General features: G+C 42.2%; 1 protein-coding gene across 2 annotated transcripts; it reads right to left on the bottom strand.

The window, feature by feature from the left end:
- Positions 1-250: 250 nt before the first annotated feature.
- SDE2 (spliceosome associated SDE2) lies at positions 251-14,384 on the bottom strand. Of its 2 annotated transcripts, none has more exons than XM_073338705.1 (7): positions 14,200-14,384; positions 11,812-11,929; positions 9,244-9,355; positions 8,464-8,633; positions 6,515-6,626; positions 4,632-4,998; positions 251-1,116 (listed from the first exon to the last, which is right to left on the bottom strand). In XM_073338705.1, the coding sequence occupies exons 1-7, from the start codon at positions 14,305-14,307 to the stop codon at positions 901-903; spliced, it is 1,203 nt and encodes a 400-aa protein (XP_073194806.1). In that variant the 5' UTR covers positions 14,308-14,384; the 3' UTR covers positions 251-900. The 2 variants fall into 2 exon arrangements, with proteins under 2 accessions (XP_073194806.1, XP_073194807.1); XM_073338706.1 differs by having other exon boundaries at positions 1,044-1,116; positions 4,616-4,998.
- Positions 14,385-22,982: the final 8,598 nt, after the last annotated feature.

The raw sequence follows: 22,982 nt of genomic DNA, 5'->3' as shown, positions 1-22,982 counted from the left end.
CCACTCATGACAGCCATCTCCACTATTGTGGTATAAAACATGCTTTAGAATACCTACAATAATAGTGCTTCATCCAGCTCCCTGGAGAACATACTCTGCTGCTTTTATTAGGAAGACTTCTCATTAAGCTTCAAGCCATTGCTCCACGTTGTCTTCCAATTAATTTGCCTCCTTCATGTGTATTACGTACTTCAAAAGTATTTATACGTGATGTCTTCTCCTTTCCCCCATTCAAAGTCTCTTCTAGAGCTTCATATATAAAGATTCCTTTATTAAACTGCTTTTCATTTAAAGAAAACATATTTACACCAACAAGTCATATCACACACAAAACAGCGAAGTTTTCACTTGTATTAGCCTGTTATACCAACGCTTGACAGCACTATCAAGCCAATTCACAAAGAGTGCATTTAACCATATCTGAAGTCACCCATACAACAGGTTTCCCTTTCCCTCAAGACAGACTTCAGTTGTCAAGACTGAATCATGTTCCATCTGGGCTAACTGGAGATTAAAGCAGATTAGTAATCCTATATTAACTCAGTTAGTTTGACTTTTACTTAATTGGGCACTGACAGCGTTGAACATCCGTTTCTGGAAAGCACTCTCTTCTGAGCATCAGTTTCTCCTACCCTCCTGGGACACTGTGTGCTGTTAATTATATGATTTAAATGTAGCAGTTTACATTTTCAGCTCCCTTTAATACTTAGCACTTACTACTATGCAATTTGCTCTGTAACTTGCCACTTGCACTTGATGCGTGTAGATACTCCGATTTCCATTTTTTAATGGTCTTAATAAAAGCATCAGTTGGTACCGTAACCCACAGAGTGACAGCAGAACAGAAGCTGTTTTTCTGAAGTGTGCAGATATAAACAGAAATTAACAGCAGCATATATTTTATTTCTTTTTCCCTTTAGAGGACTTTGCAAACAGGGCCGGATCTATCTGGTCTTTAGACAGACCTCTCACTGAGAAAAGCCTCGCAGCTCTTTCCTGTAAAGTGCCTCCACATTTCAGACCTAGAGCCATCAGTTCGAACTTCAGCATCTCTAATCCTAGCTCTTCCATCTCGGCAGCAGAGTTGAATGCCAGCAAATCTATTCGCGTAGGCTCCTGCAGAGAGAACATGCAATTAATTCATTGTTTTAATAGATTAACAATATGTTCTTCTTGGCTTATGCTCATTTGGTCTCCAACAAGAATTCATTTTACAGAAGACTACTACTCCAGGCTTATTTGGAAGTTACCCAAACACTTTCAAAGTGTGACAATATAGTTAAACATCTATGTACAGTAAGTGGGATATTTTCACAATTAAACTTGAATTCCAGTAACCTAAGACTCCTTTTTGTGATCTACAGACAACTATATTTCTAAAGTTATCCTGCCAAAATACCATGGACCAAATTAGTGGTCAGGGTTTAACAGTCTGTTTATGAGAGAGGGCTGAACAAACTGGAAATAAAAACAAGTGACCTGTTATCTTCTTGTTCTTCGGAAGTAACAGAAAAATAATCGCATGAACACAGAATTCTTGAACACTTAACAGTTCAACACCTTATCCTTCAGTTGCACAGGCCATCTACTACCTAGGACACAAAGCTACAAGCCTTCTTCATTTGGAATATAGCCAAGATGAAATAGTCACCATGAGTAGCACGAAAGGGGGTGGGACAGCCTACTTTTCTATTTCAACCACCTTGAAGTTACAAGAACTGCAGACAAACTATTCTCTTTTTATGAGGTGTTTAGGGGAGAGTAAAGCTCTAGGAGTGCATCTTATCTTGACGCATAGCATAGCTGACACCAACCATGCCTTAAATGAAGAAAATCAGCATCTTCAACTTCTAGGAAGAGTCATATCAATGCAATTTATTAGTATCCACTGAACCGAATATGGAATTTGGGACAACTCTTACACCACTTATTAACAAGCACAGTGCCATCTATGAAGTGTCATGCTTGAGTTAACAAAAGGGACTCAATAATAAACGGTCCCAGTGATGGAAATGAGACAGCTCATTTGTTGGCCCAATAACCAGCAGTAAGTGTTTACTTAAGAACAGGGTCTGATTCTGTACAGTATCGCACATTGCCAAGCTACACATACAAAAAAAACAAAAACAAAACCCCCTCACTGTGTCTTAGCACCGAATGGAGCTGTTCTGAGGTCTTATTACTATCGTCACTACTTTCACAAAATGCAGCGGGCACCATCATAATATTTGCTACCTACAAGAATTTACTATGCCATTTGTGAAGTTTCCTGTTCCAAGAGGCGGGAACGCTGCAAATAATGAGGGAAAAGATAAAACACCGCTGTGTTGCAAATATCCAGTTTAAGATAGTTCCTACTGTCCACTCAAGCATATATTACAAAGTTTCAGTTAACTGAACTACACCTGTTAAAAACTCAAGTACATTTTGTGATGGGTTTTCCCTCATTCAATTTTGTTTGTTCACTTACTTGCCAATTGTCAAGATTCAGCTCTTTGGAATGAATGCGTCCAAACATATTACTACGACTAAGAAAGACTCTGCAGAAGTCAAAGGCTGAAAATCAAATTTTCATTGGCTAGAAAGCTAATCCAGGCCTCTCATGTAGCTGACAAAAATTCAACAAAGTAATTAATATACCTTGTCAGTGATGTGATACATAAGACTCTGAACTGCCCATCTATTAAGGAAATATGAGTAAGCAGGTTACTCCACTGTTGAGATAATGGATTCATTGTTTTCTTTAAATCTGCTCTTCCACCACTGTTTGGAAACTCAACCGTGGCACATCACATCCTTGCTCCCAGGAGCTGCTACTGTCTAAGAGACATACTGGAACCGAATCTTGTTGCTTGAATGAGAGCTGCAGTCTCAGTTATCTAAGGTGGTTTGTCCAAACACCACACTGAAGTGTTTATATAAGAGAAAACCGAGATAGATGAACTAGTCAATTGGCTTTTGTCTGCTCCAAACAAAAGCCCCAAGTGACTAACTTCTAACTTAGGTAACCTTCAAGGATGAATATTAAGGTCAACCTACACTTAAAGGTGATGTGACCAAACTTGATACAGTGAGCCGGAAAAATCTTTCATCCTACAAAGTAGACTATATTTTCCAAGAGGAAGAACTTTTCAGACAAATGGGATGATCTCTGGCTACACTTGTGGGAAAAAGGAAAGACACTCATGAGGGGTGCCTAACCCCTTCAGGAAAGAGAGAGAATAGATAGCTGAGAGCAATTAGACGTGGAGAGCCCTAGACATGCTAGGACTTGGCTATCTCAGAGATTAACATTCCCCCATGACCTATCACTCTAGTTACAATCTGAGGCATTACTGCTTTGGTTCCAGTGCTGAACTCATGGGGGTTTTGTGATAGGTGTCACTGGAGGACTCTCCCTGGAGTTAGTTTCCATTAGAGCTAGTACATGGCCACTTTTAGTCCATAGTGCAGGATGTATCTTTCACTGATCTTCCTCCTGTCCTAACCAGTGGTATTTTTCAGTTGAGTGAAGGTGATGGCTTCAGGATAAGACTGATGTGTATTGAAGATAATTAAGTGGCCTCAAGACACTAGTATAATGATCACTTAACATCACCTCACCAACAGATATATGGACCACATGATATTGAGGAAATATAGCCACTTAGGGAGCATTCTAGCTACCATCCCCTGCAGGAGCCCAGGCACACTGGCAGGTTTTTATGAACACTTCTGCTGAATGAATAGTCAGAACAAGGCAAACCAAAGTCCACTATACACATCCATATTCATCAGATCCAAGCCCCCTGTTCCCTGATGGCCCTCCTGGGACTCCTACCCCATCCAACCCCCCCGTCCCCTGACGGCTCTCCTGGGACCCCTGCCGCTGGCTGACCCCTGCCGCCCCATCCACCCCCCCCTTCCTGACTGCCCCCATTCCTCTGACGGCCCTGCCCCCTATCCACACCACCATCCCCCAACCACCACCCCAAACTCCCCTGCCCTCTATCCAACCCCCCCAGCTGCCTAGAGCACCGGTGGCTGGCGGCGCTACAGCCGGGCTGCCCAGAGCGCCAGGACAGGCAGCCGTGCCGCCCGGCTGGAGCCAGCCCCGCCACCGCGCGGCTCAGAGCACCGGGTCAGGCCACGGCTCTGCAGCTGCGCTGCCCGGCAAGAGCTCAATGCCCTGCCGCCCAGAGCATTGCGCCGACAGCGCAGTGAGCTGAGGCTGCGGGGGAGGGGGAACAGCAGGGGAGGGGCCTCCTGGGCCAGAGGCTCAGGGGCCGGGCAGGAGGATCCCACAGGCCAGATGTGGCCCACGGGCCGTAGTTTTCCCACCTCTGATCTAGCATAACTAAGCCAATTGGTCTTAAAGTGGTTCATGCAGTAACTTGGGAATTGTTTTGAGCTGCTATAAGGAGCTATTTAGAGCCCAGAGTGAGCATTATTTAGAAATATGAATTACCATGAGAACCATCAAGGCAAGTTAATTTTTAGACCCAACTACTTTGGCCGTGTCCCTTTATGTCAGTTAGGTAGGTCATTCACTAACTGGATGATAGAAAAAGTGGTCCAAAGACAGATGATGGGCAGAGAGGAAAAAGAAGCATTAAGTCCATCTCTAGACATTCACATTTAGTACTGCTTACTGTGCTCTGCAACTGGTTTGTTTCCTGCTGAGTAGCTGAAACATTCTCTTGCTCCCCATCCTTCAGGGTCTTAGCTGCTTCATTTTTTTCATCAGCTGCTGGAGTTTCAGTCTGCCCACCTGCAGGCACCTTCTCTGGTAGATCTTTTCCAAGATCTTCTTGTTGTTCTTGTGATTTCTCAGTAGGATTGGAGGTTGAACTGCATCCAGTGGAATCCTCTGAGCTACTGGGCCACTCACTTGTGAGTTCAGTCTTTTCAACGTGGCTGCCAGTTGATTGCCAACTACCTTCTGCCGTGCTAGGAGAATCATCTTCACTATCACCATCATCTGAGCTCTCGGGATCTGCCAGTCCTTCCACTCCCATCCTGTTACAAACAACACTGGTTAAAAAATTTTAATTAAAAAGGAGTTACTTTCTCCTTCACGTGCCCCAAAGAACTCACTGTACTAGCCTAGCAAAGGAGGACTAGACTGGATTGTCTCCAGACCAATTTAATTCCTGCACTCAAAAGGGTAGAAGTCACTGTTACTGTACATAACTCCAGGCACTCCATCAGGAGCCAGATATACTTTCTAAAGCACTCCTACTAAAGAATGAGCCAAATCTGCTACTGCCAGATGGCAGACCTTTAGCCACATGAACATCTTTACTATGTCTAATCATTCTAGTTCATCATTTTAAACAATGGAATTCAAAAACTCATTTTGTTAAAAGAACAGAACAATTTATGATTCTCCCACTGTTTTCTCTACGAAAGATGAACAAACTGGAGTGAGAGAAGATTAAAGGGGTCAAAAAAAAGTCTTCAAGTTACATAAGGTAGGAAAGGTTGAGCCCAGTTTAATTATCCAGAATGACCACTGATGAGGGCAGGGCAGCAGGACGCACTGGGGCATGAAGCAGTGCAGTAACTCCTCACTTAATGTTGTAGTTATGTTCTTGAAAAATGCAATTTTAAGCGAAACGATGTTAAACAAATCCAATTTCCCCATAAGAATGAATGTAAATGCAGGGGAAGGGTTAGATTCCAGGGAAATTTTTTTCGCCAGACAAAAGACATTATATACATATACAGTATAAGTTTTAAACAATTTTAAACAAATAATGCAATACTGTACTCAGCAATGATGACTGTGAAACTTGGTTAAGGTGGAGTCAGAGGGTGAATCGTCCAGCTGCTCCTCTTGCTGTTCTTTCCAAAGTACCAGGGGTGCTCAACCCCCAGCTCTGCCCCAGGCCTGCCCCCACTCCACCCCCTTCCCCCAAGGCCCCACCCCCACCCTGCCTCTTCCCACCCCTACTCTACCCCTGCCCCACCTCTTCCCACCCCTGCTCTCCCTTCTCCTCCCTCCCCCCCAGCACACCACATCTTCCCCCCTGAATGCTGGGACAGCTGATTGCTGCAGGCGGGAGGCACGGGGAGAGAGCGGGGAGTTGCTGATCCGCACGGCCGCCAGCCGGTGGGAGATGCTGGGGGGGTGGTGGAGGGGAGCTGCCAGCCCACCCTGGTTCCAAGCTCCCATGGCCAAACAACGTTACAAGCAAACATTGCACAACTTTAAATTAGTATGTTCTCTAATACATCAGCGACGTAACAATGAAAAAACATTAACCGGGACGACTTTAAGTGAGGAGTTACTGTACGAGGGAAAGACGAGAGGGGTCAAAGCTTCTTCAGATTAGATTTCCTTGGTGCCTGTAGAACGGCAGTAGCACTGTTCCTGGGAGTGCTCACTTTCAGCTGTCTGACTTTTACTGGTGATTAGTTAAAATGGTATTTTAAGTCTGTACCAGTGATACAAAAAGTAATCATTTCCCCTTGGTAATTATCTATTGCTTTTCTTATTCTTTAAGAAGCTTGTTCAAGCCATAATACTTACCAAAAACATTTCCTTTTCCCAAATTTAGCTCCACTCTTTTCTGACTCATTTGGGCGCTTCCGACAATCACTGGTTTCTGGAGACACCATCTTACTGGAAGAGGCCTGCATTCCTTCAAAGCAAAGTTAAAAGATTTATTCTACTCTATATTAGGTTGTTATGAGATTACCAAATCCATATAAGAAGATTTTAAAGCTCCAAGTAGCTGATCAAGGAGAACAAGGATGCTCTATGGTTCCAATTACTTTCCATAAGTACGTAAGACGTCTTTCTTTAGTATTCGTGGAAGGTGCTGGACTGAGAGCCCTGGAGAGTGAAGTCTTCCACATAAACTCAGAACAGGCATAATGTGGGCAGCAGCAGCAAAAGCTTCCCCACAGGAGAGTCAACCCTGTACTGGAGAGAGCACTTCTGAGGTGAAAAGGTATCTCGTGCCCCTGCTGAACCTCCCAACAGGGTAACAATCAATGGCTACACAAAGTAACTGCAAAGGACACTTGTGTAATCCAGATATTTTATTATAGTCTATTTCTAAACTCTCCATAAAATTTGTTAATCTATGATCTGTTTACTACAAAAAAGTTTACATATGATTCTTACTGCTGAGTTCCTATCACCATCTTCAGAGAGTTTTTGATGGCACTGCTATTTATGTGCCAGACTCACTAAAGATTCATATGCCTCTTCACGCTTTGTCCGTCGTTCCAGAGGACACGCTTCCATGCTGATCACACTTGTTAAAAAAAAAAATGCATTAATTAAATTTGTGACTGAACTCCTTGGAGGAGAATTGTATGTCTCCTGCTCTGTTTTACCCTCATTTTGCCATGTATTTCGTATTATAGCAGTGTCAGATGATGACCCAGCACATGTTAGTTTTAAGAACACTTTAACTGCAAATTAGACAAAATGCAGAGAAGATACCAATGTGAAATTTCTAAAGATAGCTACAGCACTCAACCCAAGATTTAAGAATCTGAAGTGCCTTCCAAAATCTGAGAGGGACGAGGTGTGGAGCATGCTTTCAGATGTCTTAAAAGAGCAACACTCTGATGCGGAAACTACAGAACCCAATCCATCAAAAAAGAAAATCAACCTTCTGCTGGTGGCATCTGATTCAGATTATGAAAATTGACATGCATTGGTCCGCCCTACTTTGGATCGTTATCTAGCAGAACCAGTCATCAGCATGGATGCATGTCCCCTGGAATGGTGGTTGAAGCAACAAGGGACATATGAATCTTTAGCACATCTGGCATGTAAACATCTTGTGATGCCAGCTACAACAGTGCCATGCACACACCTGTTCTCACTTTCAGGTGACATTGTAAACAAGAAACGGGCAGCATTACCTTCTGCAAATGTAAACAAACATGTTTATCTGAGCAATTGGCTGAACAAGAAGTAGGACTGATTGGACTTGTAGGTTCTAAAGTTTTACATTGTTTTATTTTTGAATGCAGGTTTTTTGTACATAATTCTACATTTGTAAGTTCAACTTTCATGATAAAGAGTCTGCATTACAGTACTTGTATGAGGTGAACTGAAAAATACTATTTCTTTTGTTTTTTTAGTGTAAATTATTTTACTAAAAAATAAAGTGAGCGCTGTACACTTTGTATTTTGTGTTGTGACTGAAATCAATATATTTGAAAATGTAGAAAACATCCAAAAATATTTAAATAAATGGTATTCTATTATTGTTTAACAGTGCGATTAATCGCACGATTAATATTTTTTATCACTTGACAGCCCTAATTAGAAGTCAAATTTGGTCTATTTCACCCAGATGAAATAGTGGAATGTAGCCTGAAATATTTAAGGTCAGTAACAATTTCTCAAATAGTGTTAATTCAAACAGCCATATTTTAATAAGATATGATTGAAAACAGTCCTATGTTGACTGATTACTTGGAATGACTCCTTAAAATAACTGTTCTCAGTAGTACCTTTAAGAACTGAATCCTCTAGCCGCTCAGCCATCTCGTGACACTGTTGCTGGTAGTCTGGATTAGTGAAAAAGTGCTTTGGTTCTGCAAGTTTACGCTGCAGCCTTTCTAGGCGTCTTTGTTCTTTTTCTGCTTCTCGCTCTGCTTGCTGCTTCACCCACTCAGCCATTCTGCAGAGAAAAAAGGGTCCAAAAAATAGGAACCATTCAGTCATTTTAATCTAACAATGATTATTGCTCTGCAGTTACTGAACACTTTCACCCACTGATGGGGACAGAAAAAGGAAGAGGATAGGAAATAAGTGAGTTAGTCACAAAAAAAAGATGCACCCTGCAGCAACACATGGAAATTTCACTACTGGAGGGAGGAAGGTTTATTTATGCAAGACAGATTAATGATGGGCTCCAAAGTTGTGTGAATATCACTGGTCTGCAGCTACATGGTTGTGTGCTTTGAGGATCCTATAATTTTTCTGTTGTGTGAGAACACTATTCTATCCCTGAGAAACACTGACAATAGGTACAGACAAACATCTCACAAACACATTGCAGTATGGTCACCTTTAATTTGCACTAATTTGTATACTCTTCAAGCAGACAGTAGACTCCTGCTAGCTTCTATCCATATTGTGTTAAGGGTTTCAAAGAGCTAAAAGCTCCTTCTAATATCCATAAAGTTTCATTATTCTGACCATAAAAGCCTCTTGTTTGACCTCTTCTAACAATGAAAGATAGGTCATTGTATTTTATAATGATATTTCTGATAAAGTAAATGCCTCACGCTTTTTCGTGGTTAACGTCTCGTAGTCTCCTTCCACTAAGATCTCGGCAAGCCTCTCGATTCGTTGTCTTTTCAATTTGAGCGCCAAGTGCTCGGAGCATAGATCCAAAACCTGAAAGTTACCAGAAATCAGCTACAAAGCTGCGAGACGGAGATCTACAGGACCATAACAATTTTTAAAAATAGCTATTCACCCTCTTCCCCACACACCAGTAATAAAGATCAAGGTAATGAGACATAATATACTACAGAAAAAAAAATCTTGTTTCTTCACCAGTGGTGAAGAAAGAGATACTGAAAGTTTAGCTACTTGCTTTCTCTCAGAATAACTGAGGCCAAAGATGAGCTGTAAATATTTAATAGATACAATGTGATAAATTATATTATTGAGCTGAATGTCTCAAACACCAAGTCAAAGAGGGGCATTCAAAGTATAACTAAGCTTAAACCATCTTTTAATTTTAGCTCTCTTGAAGTCATGCCAGCTGAATTCCTGAGCTACTGATATCCCTTGAATCTGTATTCCTGATACCACAGGCTACTGGAGTCCTCTAGCACAGTGGTTCTCAATCTTTTCCATATTGGGACCACTTGAGCCTCCCCTCCCATCTATCCAGGATCTCCCAATGGGACCATTGTCAGGACTCCCATATATTGAGGACACCTGCACAGGGGCTGGGAAAGTGATTTTTGCAGGCTATAGCCTGGATTTTGCAGAGTGCCAACAAAAATTAATTGCCCAAGAGCGGTAGTCACATAAGGCAACGTGGTCTGGTGGAGACCCAGTAATGTTAGTGTTCTACTTGCACCTCTGCCACTGACTTGTTCTTGTCACTTCACTTAACTTCTGTCTCAATCTCACCCCCTCACGAGTTACGGATAATACTTACCTAACTACCGTGAAGAAACAGTGAGGATTAATGTCAGTGCAGAGCTTTAAAGTACTACCTAAGTGCCATTTATTACACTATTCTTTAACTAAAAGTTGAACAAAACTGTACTAGAATCCTTGAAGACCCTTACAGCAGCCTTGAAAAAATGCCATGGAAATTTACCAAGCCAGACACCCACCCACTGAACAAGAGAGTCACCTAGTCACTCCCTTATTAAAACAAACTACTGCCATAGGTGAATAAAATTTTGCAAAGCTGATTCCAAGCAGACACTTGTGAGGAAGTTGCTTATTACAGGTTTCACTGGATTTTATATTCTAAAGAGTATAGAGAGCTATTTTCTAAACCTGGGCCCAATTCTGCTCCTACTGAAGTCAATGGCAACGCTCCCAAGTCCTATCATAAACATTTCAGTTTCTCTGTGACGGTCTGATTTTGAGCCCAAAGGGGCCATTAAGCAGGTCTTCAGAGGCTCAGACCTGTATAGGCTCAGGCTTGTGACAGAGTGCCTTGCTTTACCCCACATTTTTATTTTAAAACCCAAACAGAAGAACTTGACAAGGCCAACGGTACGATTTTGAAAAATACTATTTAGTTGACTTGGTCCAGCAGGACTCCAATGGCAACTGTGACATCATAGAATGATGCATGCTGGATTGCCACAGTAGAGTAGAAGCTGGCAGGCATGACACTGGGTGTTTGCAAGTTATAAACAGATACTAGCAGCCAGTTGTCTTCAGGGGGATTAAAAAAAGTCACAGAAGCCGTATTTACTTTCATTCTGCCTAATTCTATAAACAAGATGTAGCAAGCTGGACCGGAATTCTAAAGGAAGCCCCCTTGATTTCTGTGGCCTGAAGATAGGAAATGATGGGGAACTTTACTGAACATTTTAAAAGGAATGCATTTATCTACCAAATATGAAAATATAATTAGTCCAGTAACCTGCTTACCTTTGTTATTAAATTCAGTTTTATAATGTGCCTACATTGCAGTGTTTCAGAGGGGTGCATATCTTTATACTGATGATACAGAATATATTTAATGCAGTTATTGAGCAGGAAATGGGTTGTTCTGGCATCTGAGCAGTAGGCAGCTGGGTCTTTTGAAACTTAAACGGCTGAGAGGCAATTTGAGTTTCTGTGATAAACACATTATAGCTGAATCTTTCACTGATAATTGCTTTAGCAGAAACAGTTTATTCTGACATTTAAATGGCCAAGTTTAGGTTTCACAGGTACAATTTCAGATTGTCTGCACTGCAGACACAGGAAACCAACACTGCATCAGTTACACTCACTTCACATTTTTATGATCATAAAGGTTAGAATTTTTTTTTTTAAATGAAAGCTTGAGTTATGGCACAGGACTGCATGGCAAGTGGTAGATTCTGTGATGAGCTTTATGGCCATAAAATCTTAGAATGAAGGGGTTCTGGCTATCAAGGACTTTTCTGACTCACAAGTTTATTGTAGAATAAAATAAGCTAAGAACCTCCATAGGTCATGGTTTAGAGTAAACTTTTCAAAAACAGCAAAGTGACTGAGGAGCCTAATTCCTGTTGATTTTAACTGAAATTTAGTTTCTCAAATCCCTTAGGAGCCTTTGAAATTTTACCCCTAGATTTGAATATATTAAAAATTTGACAGTCCCCCATGCAGCATCAGCAACTGACCTCCTTTTCCACCACAAAGTCTTGGCTCCAGACTATAAACAACTCCATCCTGTAGCAAGTCTTCAGTATTAACCAGTCGCCCATTACATTTCACATAGAAACTGTCCTCAGGAATGCCCTAGAAACAATAACATTCAGTCTATAAAAACGGATTTTGATCAGTCTGAGTAATCCATTTTAAAACAATAAAAGGAGAATAGGCTTTTTGCCTCCTTTTTAATAAGAAATTAAAAACAAAGCAGAAGCTTTCTAAGACCCCCCCCCCAATCATTCACTGAATATGTATAATCTTAAAAATTACAAATACATTTTTAAATCAAGTTATGGGTAACTCATTTGATGAGCTGGAATCAAAGTACAGTCTCTCATTCCTGATTTACACAGCCTGCAAATAGGGGTGAGGAAGGAATCTTTCCTCCCCTCCTCCCATTTCTAACATTGTACACTCAGGTATGTGCTACATTATGGAGTTACCTTTTTCTTAAGCTACTGGGCTCTGCTGGTGGGAAGATTATTATCATGATTTATTGATGACAGGTATATTTTCCAATTCAAGTTTTTAGTGAAGGTTAAAGGTGCTTACAGAGTAGTTTACATTCACCTACAAATGGATTCCACTGTTAAAATGCACTTTATATCACTTATTGGAGGTGCTTAACTTTGTATTAGTCAAAAAATAAAATAAGCACCTCCTCTTCCTCCACTCCTCTAGGGCAATCAGAGGAAAGAAAGAAGATACCCACAACCCCAGGATGTCAAAGTTTGTCTAGTGCGTTGTCAACTCCTCCAGTAATTGTAGGAAGATGAGATCAGACATTCCTGGCTCCCTGCATGGCAAGTGGGCAGAGCATGTCTGATGCAGCTGGACAGAAAGAGTGAAATATTTCACTGCTGTCACCTGCAGATGTTGGGAGTGCAAGCCTTGCTGTTCTCCCTAAGGCTGTGAAGGCGGAAGAGGTTACAAAACTGGATTTTTTTTAAAAGGTAGACTTTGGCTATTGCAGACCATCATTTGTAATTGAGAAAAATAATGTTCTTATATTTACAGCACCAGATGCGGACTCAGGAGATCTGGGCTCAGTTCCTTACTCTGCCACAGATTTCCTGTGTGACTTTAGAATCATAGAAAATCAGGGTTGGAAGGACCTCAGGAGGTCATCTAGTCCAACCCCCTGCTCAAAAGCAGGACCAATCCCCAATTAAATCATCCCAGCCAGGGCTTTGTCAAGCCTGACCTTAAAAACTTCTAAGGAAGGAGATTCTACCACCTCCCTAGGCAACGCATTCCCGTGTTTCACCACCCTCCTAGTGAAAAAGTTTTTCCTAATATCCAACCTAAACCTCCCCCACTGCAACTTGAGACCATTACTCCTTGTCCTGTCCTCTTCCATCACTGAGAATAGTCTAGAACCATCCTCTCTGGAACCACTTCTCAGGTAGTTGAAAGCAGCTATCAAATCCCCCCTCATTCTTCTCTTCTGCAGACTAAACAATCCCAGTTCCCTCAGCCTCTCCTCATAAGTCATGTGTTCCAGACCCCTAATAGGCACACCACATAATATCTCTTGTGTCTCAGGTCCTCATCTTTCCCTCATCTCTCTTGCTATTTAGATTGCATGCTCTTAAGAGAAAGAGGATTGCTCTTATTATGCATTTGTGCAATACCTGGCACAAAGGGGCATCAATCTCAGCTGGGGCCTCTAACTGTCACTGCAATAAGATATTGTTTTATACATATTAAGAAAAACATAGTAATCAACAGAATCCTACTAGAGATTTTAAGGAATCAGTATCTCATTTATTTGCCAAGACCCAAAACCAGGGTCTCCTCTATTATAGTTTAATTATCAGTGACATCCTGAAACTGCTCAAGAAGCTGCAGGTATGGGCACTGTTGATATTTCAGTGATCGCCTCAACTACTGAAGATTTAGAGGGGGAGGGACAGGTCTTCAAGCTCACATCTTTGCTGGTAAAGAGATTTTCTAATTTGTCCAGTAAAAGCAAACGCTCCAGTAGCGGAACACTAGAACCTAGTCATAGAATATCAGGGTTGGAAGGGACCTTGGGAGGTGATCTAGTCCAACCCCCTGCTCAAAGCAGGACCAATCCCCAACTAAACCATCCCAGCCAGGGCTTTGTCAAGCCTGACCTTAGTCCACACAGGGGCAGGTTTTGTAGCGAAGAGAATGATTCACGAGCAGGCCCAAGACACCAGGCAGGGGCAGCACCCAGGTTCTGAGGGCAACAGTGGAAACTTAGGGACCAGATCAACATCACCTTCTTCTTCCTCCTCCTCTTCCTCCCTCCCTCGGGGGCTCCCCTCCCCCGAGAGCAGAGGCACCCCCAATACGGGCAGGGCCGCCCCCAGCTGCGCTCCCGCTCCTACCTGTGCGCGGCAGCGAATGCGGAGCCAGTCCCGCACCGAGCCGCCCCCGGGGGGCAGCGGCACGAGCTGCGCTCGAGAAGCGCCCGGGTCCCGCACCAGCAGCGCCATCTTCCCCCGCTCAGCAGCCCCGGCCTAGCCGCGAGAGGAAGCGCCGCAGGGCAGGCAGTGGGCACGGCGCATGCTGATGACGCAGGAAGCCAACCCGGAAGCTGGGCAGCCGTCACGTGGCTGGCAGGGGCCCCGCCCGTGGGTCGCAGCGGGAGGGGCAGGTCTGGAGAAGACCGATAAAGAAGGGCGGGGCCGCCGGGGCGGAGCTGCGGGGTGACCACAAGAGGTCGGTTGCCTGCCAGTCCGTCTCCCTCCCTCCCGGTCGCCTCGTCCTGGGCCAGAGCAGCAGAGAAGGGCGCAGCACCAGGAGCTGCTGTCCCTGCTTTACTCCGTCTGCAGCCTTTGCAATAACTACAAGGCAGCCGCCTTAGTCGGACTGTGATCTTCCCCCCCAGGCCATCCTGTGAACTGGGAGCTTTTTCTTCTCGCGGCTGGTGTATTTTTGAAGCCACGCGGGATTTGTACCTACAAAACGATCAGTACACCACCAAAAATTTAGTGCAACCCCCACACTATCTGTAATCTCCAATGTGTCCTTGCCTTACTAGCTAGGTGCTTAGGCCAACTTTTTCAGGCTTTGAATCCTAAAATTAGGCATTCAAACCAAAACTTTGCAACATAAATACATGCTTAAAACTCCAAGTGACTGATGTAGGTACCTAAATATGGATTTAGGAGAAGACTTTCAAAAGACCCTATGGGGTTAAGGAGCAAAAAATGCCAATGGGATTTGTGCTCCCAGATCAGTCAGGTGTTTTTGAAAATGTCCCCCTTAATTACTTGAGTTTGGGCACACACAGTTGAAGGTTTGGGCCTGAATATTTAGGCAAAAGCAAAGATATCTGTAGGTAACAGAGAATACAGTGCATTTTCCAGGCAGTGGTCCTGTAAACTTCACATTTTAAAAGACTATACAGTATGCACGTGTATGAAAGTCAGTGCAAGTTTTATTAGGGCCCTGATATTTGGGAGATAGATATTTTTATTTATGTATATTGCAGAAGTAACCCCCAATATGTAAGTTATTATTCAAACCTTTTTATGAGACAATCCCTTCCCTAAAGAGCTCACAATCAAAAAATCAACATCTAGCATGGAGGCCACATGCTTCCACATTAGAAAAATTAGGCCACATAATTCTCCACCAGTGTAACTCCATTTGTTGGAGTCACGGTGGAGGCTGGAGTGAAGAAAGGACTCTGCTGCCAACTCTCATTTTTTCATGAGTCTTGCAATATTGAGTATTTTACTTGAAGCCTCAGATTCTAGAATTGTGATTATGTCAGATTCTCAGCTTTTACTAAAAAAGTAAGTTTCTACTACACCTGATGGTTGAAGAGACAGTTAAAAACATGAACCCTAAAGGGTCAACAATCAAAAAGCAAATTAAAAGAACTGCCCAAATCATTACTTTTTAAAATCTCCTGGGGTTTTTTGCACTTGACTCACAATTTTTGAACACATGAAATTAACAAAACCAAGGCATTTTTAACCACCATGCGGGTAGTGGCAAAAATGTCCACACCCTGGATTGGTGAAGAATTGCAGATCTCAATATTCTTTGTGTAGTCCAGGAACTTATACTAGTTGTGAAACCATGTTAGCCATGAAAACATGTAAAATGTAGCTTCCTGGGGTAGTAAGCCTAACCCCATCAGACAAGCTGCCAGAGCATAATTTGTAGAATGGTTTGGAGTATGCTGGCTAGAGAAACTACTGAAAGTGTTACCTTCTTTTAACACCTTTTTGCACAAACAATATTAAAAATGGTTTTAACATGGTTTCCTTCTTAAGCACCAGTTCAGTTCCTTTGGAGGTAGCAATGGTAGTAGAGCTACTGTAGGCCAGCTGCTGACATTTTTATCTCTGTCATCTAATCCTGCTCAAAGCAGGCCTAGATCATAAGGTAGTTAAAATGTCACTGGCTAGTCCATGATACAATGGTGGCCAGTCCACACTAGTAGTCCCACTGTTGTTGTTACTGATGGGGGCTACACTGGCTGTAGCTCAGTGGTTCAAACTGCAATACTGAAAGGCACTCAGATACTGTGGTGATGGGAGCAATAAGAACCTATATGGAACAGAAATTTAGCAAGGAAGCTCCCTGTAGTCAAAGATTAATGGAGTACTGAAGTTCCCTTGTAAGCATAACTTGGCAAAGTATCAAACCACGTTTCCAGCATTCTCTGAATGTCCCAACCGTGATGTTTAAAGGACCAGTCTCACACTTCATTATGATTGTAACTTCAGTGGGTTCTCCAGGAATTAATGAATGAGCCAGAAGTCAGGCTTTATTTGTAGCTTTATTTGCTTTATTAATTTGACACAACACTCCACATTAATGGCTGGCGGGCTTCAAGGAGATACTTTATTCTTTTCAGTAACTGACATGCATTTTAAAAACCATTGTAAATGATGTCTTTACCTGAGGTGAACTGGAATGATTCTTTTATGCAACTGGATAAGTAATATTCACATTAAATATGTATAAATTAGAAGAGGCCTCAACTGACTGTATGGCAATAACACTATTCAGATCATAACATTTACCTGAGATATGTGCCTTGCTTTGTAATCTTCATTTAGCTCCCCCCCATCTAAATTATGGTAAAAACAGCTGTTTTTACAGTACTTGTAAAGTGAATTCAATGGTAGTAAAAGGTTCCAAATTAATATTTCTGGGGACTAGCCTCTGAGTCTAAGTAGCTGTAGGATAGGAAACAGCAGTACACATTGCTCTGCCACTGGGCTTCTTTTCCACCTAAGGTATTCTGCAGAGTGCAGTTCAGTCTCCATAACTTATTCAATTCTTGGCTTTGTTGCTGCAGCAGCGCCCAAGAAGGGGACCAGTTAGTGCCAAATTAGATGGTGGCTTTTGTGATGTATTCACCAGGAACGGCACTAAAACCCTCTAACTCATTTTATGAAGGCTACGGCATAGATTTCAGATGCAGTCACCACAGCTGATTTGAACTGATCTGAATGAACTGCCATTGTAGAAATGAAAATATATATCTCCAGCCCAGTGTCAGTCCCTTCAGATATCCAGTTTTAAAGGAAGTCAGATAATGTTGAAACTGTGACACAAACCTATAAACCAGGAAACCCAAAGGATCAAATCCAGGCAAAATTTTCCTGAGCGGCTGTTGGCCCATCTGACAGTCCTGAGAGCTACAGTTGCAGCTCTCGGTACTGCAGCGACTGCCAAACACCAGCTTAGCCAGCCATTTGTACAAGACTCCACCCAGCCAGATAGCCATATATGGCATGGCAACTGGGCTCAGGAGTGACGTCAGAGTCTCGCTATGCTTTAACGGAGGGAGGGGGTGCAGATTTTCCCCTGGCTGATTGACAGCCAGAGGGATGGTTACAGGCTCTGACAGCTTCTTTCCAGAGGTCAGTCAAGGGGAGGCAACAAGGGTCCATGCAGCCTGAAGAGACAGAGAGTCACAGAGAGCTCAGACACAGGCACCCAGTCTCACAATCCTTGACAAGTGCGAGGAAGGAGGCTCCTCCGCGCCCAGGCAGTTGTTGGTGACTGGAGGTGGGAGACTCCTAATCACAGATTTCTAGTGACCAGGGAGTAGGGGAAACCCTCATTCAGGGGTGCTGGAACAAGAAGTGCTGGGGGTCTGGCACAGCAGCCCCCCTGGCTTGAAGTGGTTTCCATCATATACCGGGTTTACAGTTTTGTTTAATGTCTTTCAGCACCCTACTATAAAAATGGTTCCGATGCCACCGCTCTCATTTAATACTTATTTTATTTTGTTCTTAACCCACCCTTCACTACAGCACCAGTAACTCTTGTGAGTGTGTGAGACAGATGGCCCCAAATACTGGGGAATGCAGGAGGAGAGAGCCTCTAGGGCACAGCCCTGTAAACCCTTATTCATGCGTGTCCCACTGGGAGAGGAATAACGACCTTGTTATTAACACACTGGGCTGAGACTCAGGACATCTGGATTCATTTCCTACTTCTGCCACATACGTCCTATGTAGCTTGGACAAGTCACTTAGTCTCTCTGTACCTCATTTCCCTATTTGTAAATCAGGGATTCTACTAATACTCATCCACCTTTTGTCATTTTAGATTATAAGCACTTCAGGGCACGGACAGTTTCTTACCAGGTGTGGGTAAAACTTTCAGATGCACCTAAGTCACTTAGGAGTCTGTCTCATTTTTAAAAGTGACTCAGGGTTTGTCTACATAGAAGAAGCTGTGCATGGGTGAGTCGACCTGAGCATGCTTGAATTCAGCTAGCCTGGGTAGCAATAGCCGAGAAGACAGGGCAGTGCAGGCTTCAGTGTGGGCTAGCGAGTCACATATATACCCAGGCTCTGCGTTGGGTTTGTACCATCTGTGCTGTGCTGTCTTCACTGTTATCATTCCTTGCACTAGCTCAGGCAGGCTAGCCATGCACAACTTTTGCTTTGTACACATACCTGTAGGCATGTAGTAACCTATGTCTCATTGTGAGTCAGTAGGACTTAGACTACTACATGCTTAAATTGCTTTTGAAAATGGGACTTAGTTTTACTTTGTATGTACAATGCTTGCAAATATTATTAGTATTTGTATTACAGTAGCATCTGGAGACCCCAACTAAAACCAAGGCCCGATTGTGCTAGGCACTGTATGAATACACAGTAGAGACAGTCCCTGCCCCAAAGAGTTTATCATCTAAATAGACAAGATAGACAAAGAACGAGAGGGGAAACAGAGGCATAGAGAAATTAAATGACTTACAGTAGTGCTTAAAGGCGCTAAATGTAATACAAATTAATGATAACTGAAGGCATCAGGTTCCTTCCAGGGTTCACCTCGACCAGCTAACACATTAAAATACAACCTTCCCTGTCTCTAGTACATTAGAGGTTTAAAACAAGTTAGCTAACACATTAAAAAAAAAACATACACTTTTTATCCTAGCCTAGACAAGCCAGTAGCATCTTAGCTTCCAAAAGCAAGCTGATACATCTCAAGCGTAGGCCATCTTACTACAGAGCTAACATCCAAAACCTGGGGTCTTCGTAACCTGGAAAGCTGTCATTTGTTTGTGCTTGATCAGGCCCAAAGTTCAGGCTAACATTTTCTCCTGAATTCACCTGGTAGTGGCCTTTTCATTCAGAACCATGTGACTCACCTTTGGAATGTTACTTTTAATTCGGAATTCCCTGTTTTTTTCTCAAAAAGAAAAGGAGTACTTGTGGCACCTTAGAGACTAACCAATTTATTTGAGCATGAGCTTTCGTGAGCTACAGCTCACTTCATCAGATGCATCTGATGAAGTGAGCTGTAGCTCACGAAAGCTCATGCTCAAATAAATTGGTTAGTCTCTAAGGTGCCACAAGTACTCCTTTTCTTTTTGCGAATACAGACTAACACGGCTGTTACTCTGAAACCTGTTTTTTTCTGAGTATTTTTAATTATAACCAGAATATTGTTTAAATGTAACTTGCAATATTTAAGAGGTATACATGTAGCTTTAGATCTTAGGAATTTCAATTGCTCTCTGAATCTATGATTCACTTCCTACATGGGAACCCAGGCTGCTGGCAGTGAGGGTTTGGAGTTCACCAAAACAGCCCTACGAATATGTGGTTTTGTCCAGGGAGGAGGAGAACCAGGAAACCCATGAGATGAATTGATTCAGTACATCTCCTAGGCAATCTCTACTGATGGGGCTTGTACTGAGCTCCAGCTAGAGCGATGACTCCCCATCTCCCCTGAGACTGAACACCTCAGCTAATACAGTTGCTGCCCCAGCCATAGTAGGAACAAATTACATCTCCCTCTGCCCTCACCATCATTTAGAACTCTTTTAGGGCCAAATACTATCCTCTGCTAAATTTGGTGCTTTATGGACCTAATCCTCTCACATACACCAGTGAAAATCAGAATTGAATGCAATGAAATCACAGTAATGTAAAATCTAACTAAGTGAGAGGAGAGTCAGTCCCTACACCTATAATACATAATCATGAAAGGGGTTTTGGTGCATTAGTATCAAGTATTTTCTTATGTATAATGCTGTATCTCGGGGCATCCAAAGCTTCCAAGCACATGTCCTGGGTTGCAGATGGGGGCCTGTTCACATGTGGACAGCTCTGAATAATGAACAAGGAGCCATGGACCTAAGATTGTGCACAAGGCTGCTAACCCTACCACAAAGAAACAAACTTACTACAGAAGACCAGTAGCTATGTCAGTGTTCAGCATACTTGAACAATGGATCAGCTTCCTATGAAGAATATGACGGGCATTGGTCAAACCCATAAAGTCCCTTGAAGGCCAGATCAATAATGAAAATCAGGTTTTGGATTGTAAGACCAATATATGAAGCTAAAAAAACTGCTAAAATAATTAAAGAAATTGACAGATACCGTTTTGATGTCCCTTGGAATCAATGAGTAAAATGGACAGGTTCGAACAAACTACACTTTAGAGAAATAAATGGGACCATCATCTATTCCAGGAATACGGGTGGTAAACATGAAACATGTAGTAATCCTCATGTCCAATGAACAAGAACAGGCACTGACTGAGTGTGAATTAGTCAATGAAAGAATTATTAGAGCTTGCTTTCAGACTAGATTCTTCAAATTAAGAGAGTTATACAATGCTATGCACCAGTTTCCCCTCCCCCCCCCCAAAAAAAATCAGATGAGGAAAAACATGCTTTTTAGTATTTGTTACAGGACATGTTAACCAAGATCCCAAAACATGATATCAAAGTGACCACGGGTGATTTTATTGCAAAGGTTGAAAGTAACAATGATGAATTGGATAAAATTATGGGCAAAGTTGGCAGGGGTTTGAACATAAACCAAAATGGTGAACAATTAGTAGAAATTTGCAGTGTGAACTACCTAGTGATAGGTAGAACAATATTTCCTCATAAAGAAATCCATAAAGTAACATGGAACTCCCCAGATGGTACTACAAAGAACCGGATAGAATACTTTTGCATTTCAAAAAAGTTTCACAGCTCATTGGCAGATGTACACGTGTACAGGGAAGCAGATGTGAGCAGTGACCATAACTTTTTGTATTGCTAATCTGAAGATGAAGTTAAGGAGGATGAAGGAGGTTAAAAAGAAGACTGTGCATCAACAGCGCACAATTAAAAAACCCAAACACAAAAAGTGCTTTTCAGCTTGAACTGAAGAACAGGTTCAGTGTTCTAATTGACTTACCTGAAGAAAATCAGGACACTGATACTCTGTGGGAAAACATCAGAGTGGTATCTAAAAAAATGCAAAGACAGTTCTAAGAACAATGAAATCTAAAAGGAAAGAATGGATTAGTGATACTACCTGGATAGTGGTGGGAAAAAAAAGAAAGCAAAAACTCATGAATGCTCACATGTGAAGAGGCAAGCAAGTGACAAGAAAAATATAGAGATAAACAGAGATAAAAAGAGTGCGAGAAGAGATAAAAAGGCATATATAGATAGAAAATATTAAGAGGCTGAAGATGCTAGCCAAACAGCCTTGTATAAAACAATCAAACAGCTAAAGAGGAAACTTAAGCAGTAGGGGAGGCCCTACTAAAGATGCAATGGAAAGACTCTTAGTGCAGAAAAAGAATAAAGGAAAAGATGGGCAGAAACATTTTCAGGCTGTTTTAAATAGACAAGCCCAAGCAAACTACCAGAAATATGTGATGAAGATCTACAACTAGAGCTTGATATTGATTTTGGAGATGTTACAACGGAAGAAGTTAGAAAAGCCATCAGCCCCAAAAATGAGGGAGCGGCTGGAGAGGATAACATTTCTGGAGATATGCTAAAAGCAAGTGATGAAACAACTCTATGAACTTTCCTTGTGTTTTCTGACAGAATATAGAATGAGGAAAGGAACCCATCCTAGTCAAAGAGAGGTCTTATAGTACCTTTATAATAAAATTGCCAAAGATTTACCAACTGCAATAACTGGAGAGGAATCACACTCTTGTCAGTTCCTGGGAATATCATGTGCTACATCAGTGGTTCTCAAACTTTTGTGCTGGTGACACCTTTCACATAGCAAGCCTCTGAGTGCGACCCCCCCCTTATGAATTAAAAACAATTTTAAATAAATTTAACATCATTATAAATGCTGGAGGCAAAGAGGGGTTTGGGGCAGAGGCTGACATCTCGCGACCCCCCATGTAATAACCTTAAGACCCCTGAGGGGTCCTGACCCCCAGTTTGAGAACCTATGTGTTACATCATCCTGGAACATACCAAGAAACAAATAGACCTTCAGCTTAGAGAGGAACAAGCAAGTTTTTGATCACTGAGCGCATTTGCAAGCCATATGGTTGTCCTTAGACATATTATACAACAAAATGTTGAGTGGCAAGCACCTTTAGTGAAAATGTACAGATTTCCAGAGGCCTTTGACAGTGTACACAAAGATGTTCTTTGGAAAATTATGCCACATTACAGAATACCAGCAAAAATAATTAGAATAATAAAGGATCTCTCTGATAATGCAGAACGTGCAGTCAGAAATAGTGGTAACATCAGCCAATGATTTGTAGTGACAACTGGAGTAAGGCAAGGATATATTATGTCCCCACAATTGTTTGCACTGGTCATGACTACGTCATAAGGAAAATTACTGCAGAAGGCAACCAAGGAATTTTATGGACAAGTGATAAAGGACAATTGAATGACTTTGTTTTTGCT

Source organism: Lepidochelys kempii, chromosome 3 (genome assembly GCF_965140285.1).
Source record: "Lepidochelys kempii isolate rLepKem1 chromosome 3, rLepKem1.hap1, whole genome shotgun sequence".
Taxonomy (NCBI): domain Eukaryota; kingdom Metazoa; phylum Chordata; order Testudines; family Cheloniidae; genus Lepidochelys; species Lepidochelys kempii.
This window is presented reverse-complemented; position numbering and strand designations above follow the sequence as displayed.

Excerpts from the sequence above, each read along its gene's own strand:
- SDE2 (XM_073338705.1), bottom strand. The coding sequence starts at position 14,307 with ATGGCGCTGCTGGTGCGGGACCCGGGCGCTTCTCGAGCGCAGCTCGTG. Across the intron at positions 11,930-14,199 it reads GCATTCGCTGCCGCGCACAG|GGCATTCCTGAGGACAGTTT; the intron begins GTAGGAGCGGGA and ends TATTGTTTCTAG. Across the intron at positions 1,117-4,631 it reads CAAACCAGTTGCAGAGCACA|GAGCCTACGCGAATAGATTT; the intron begins GTAAGCAGTACT and ends TTCTCTCTGCAG.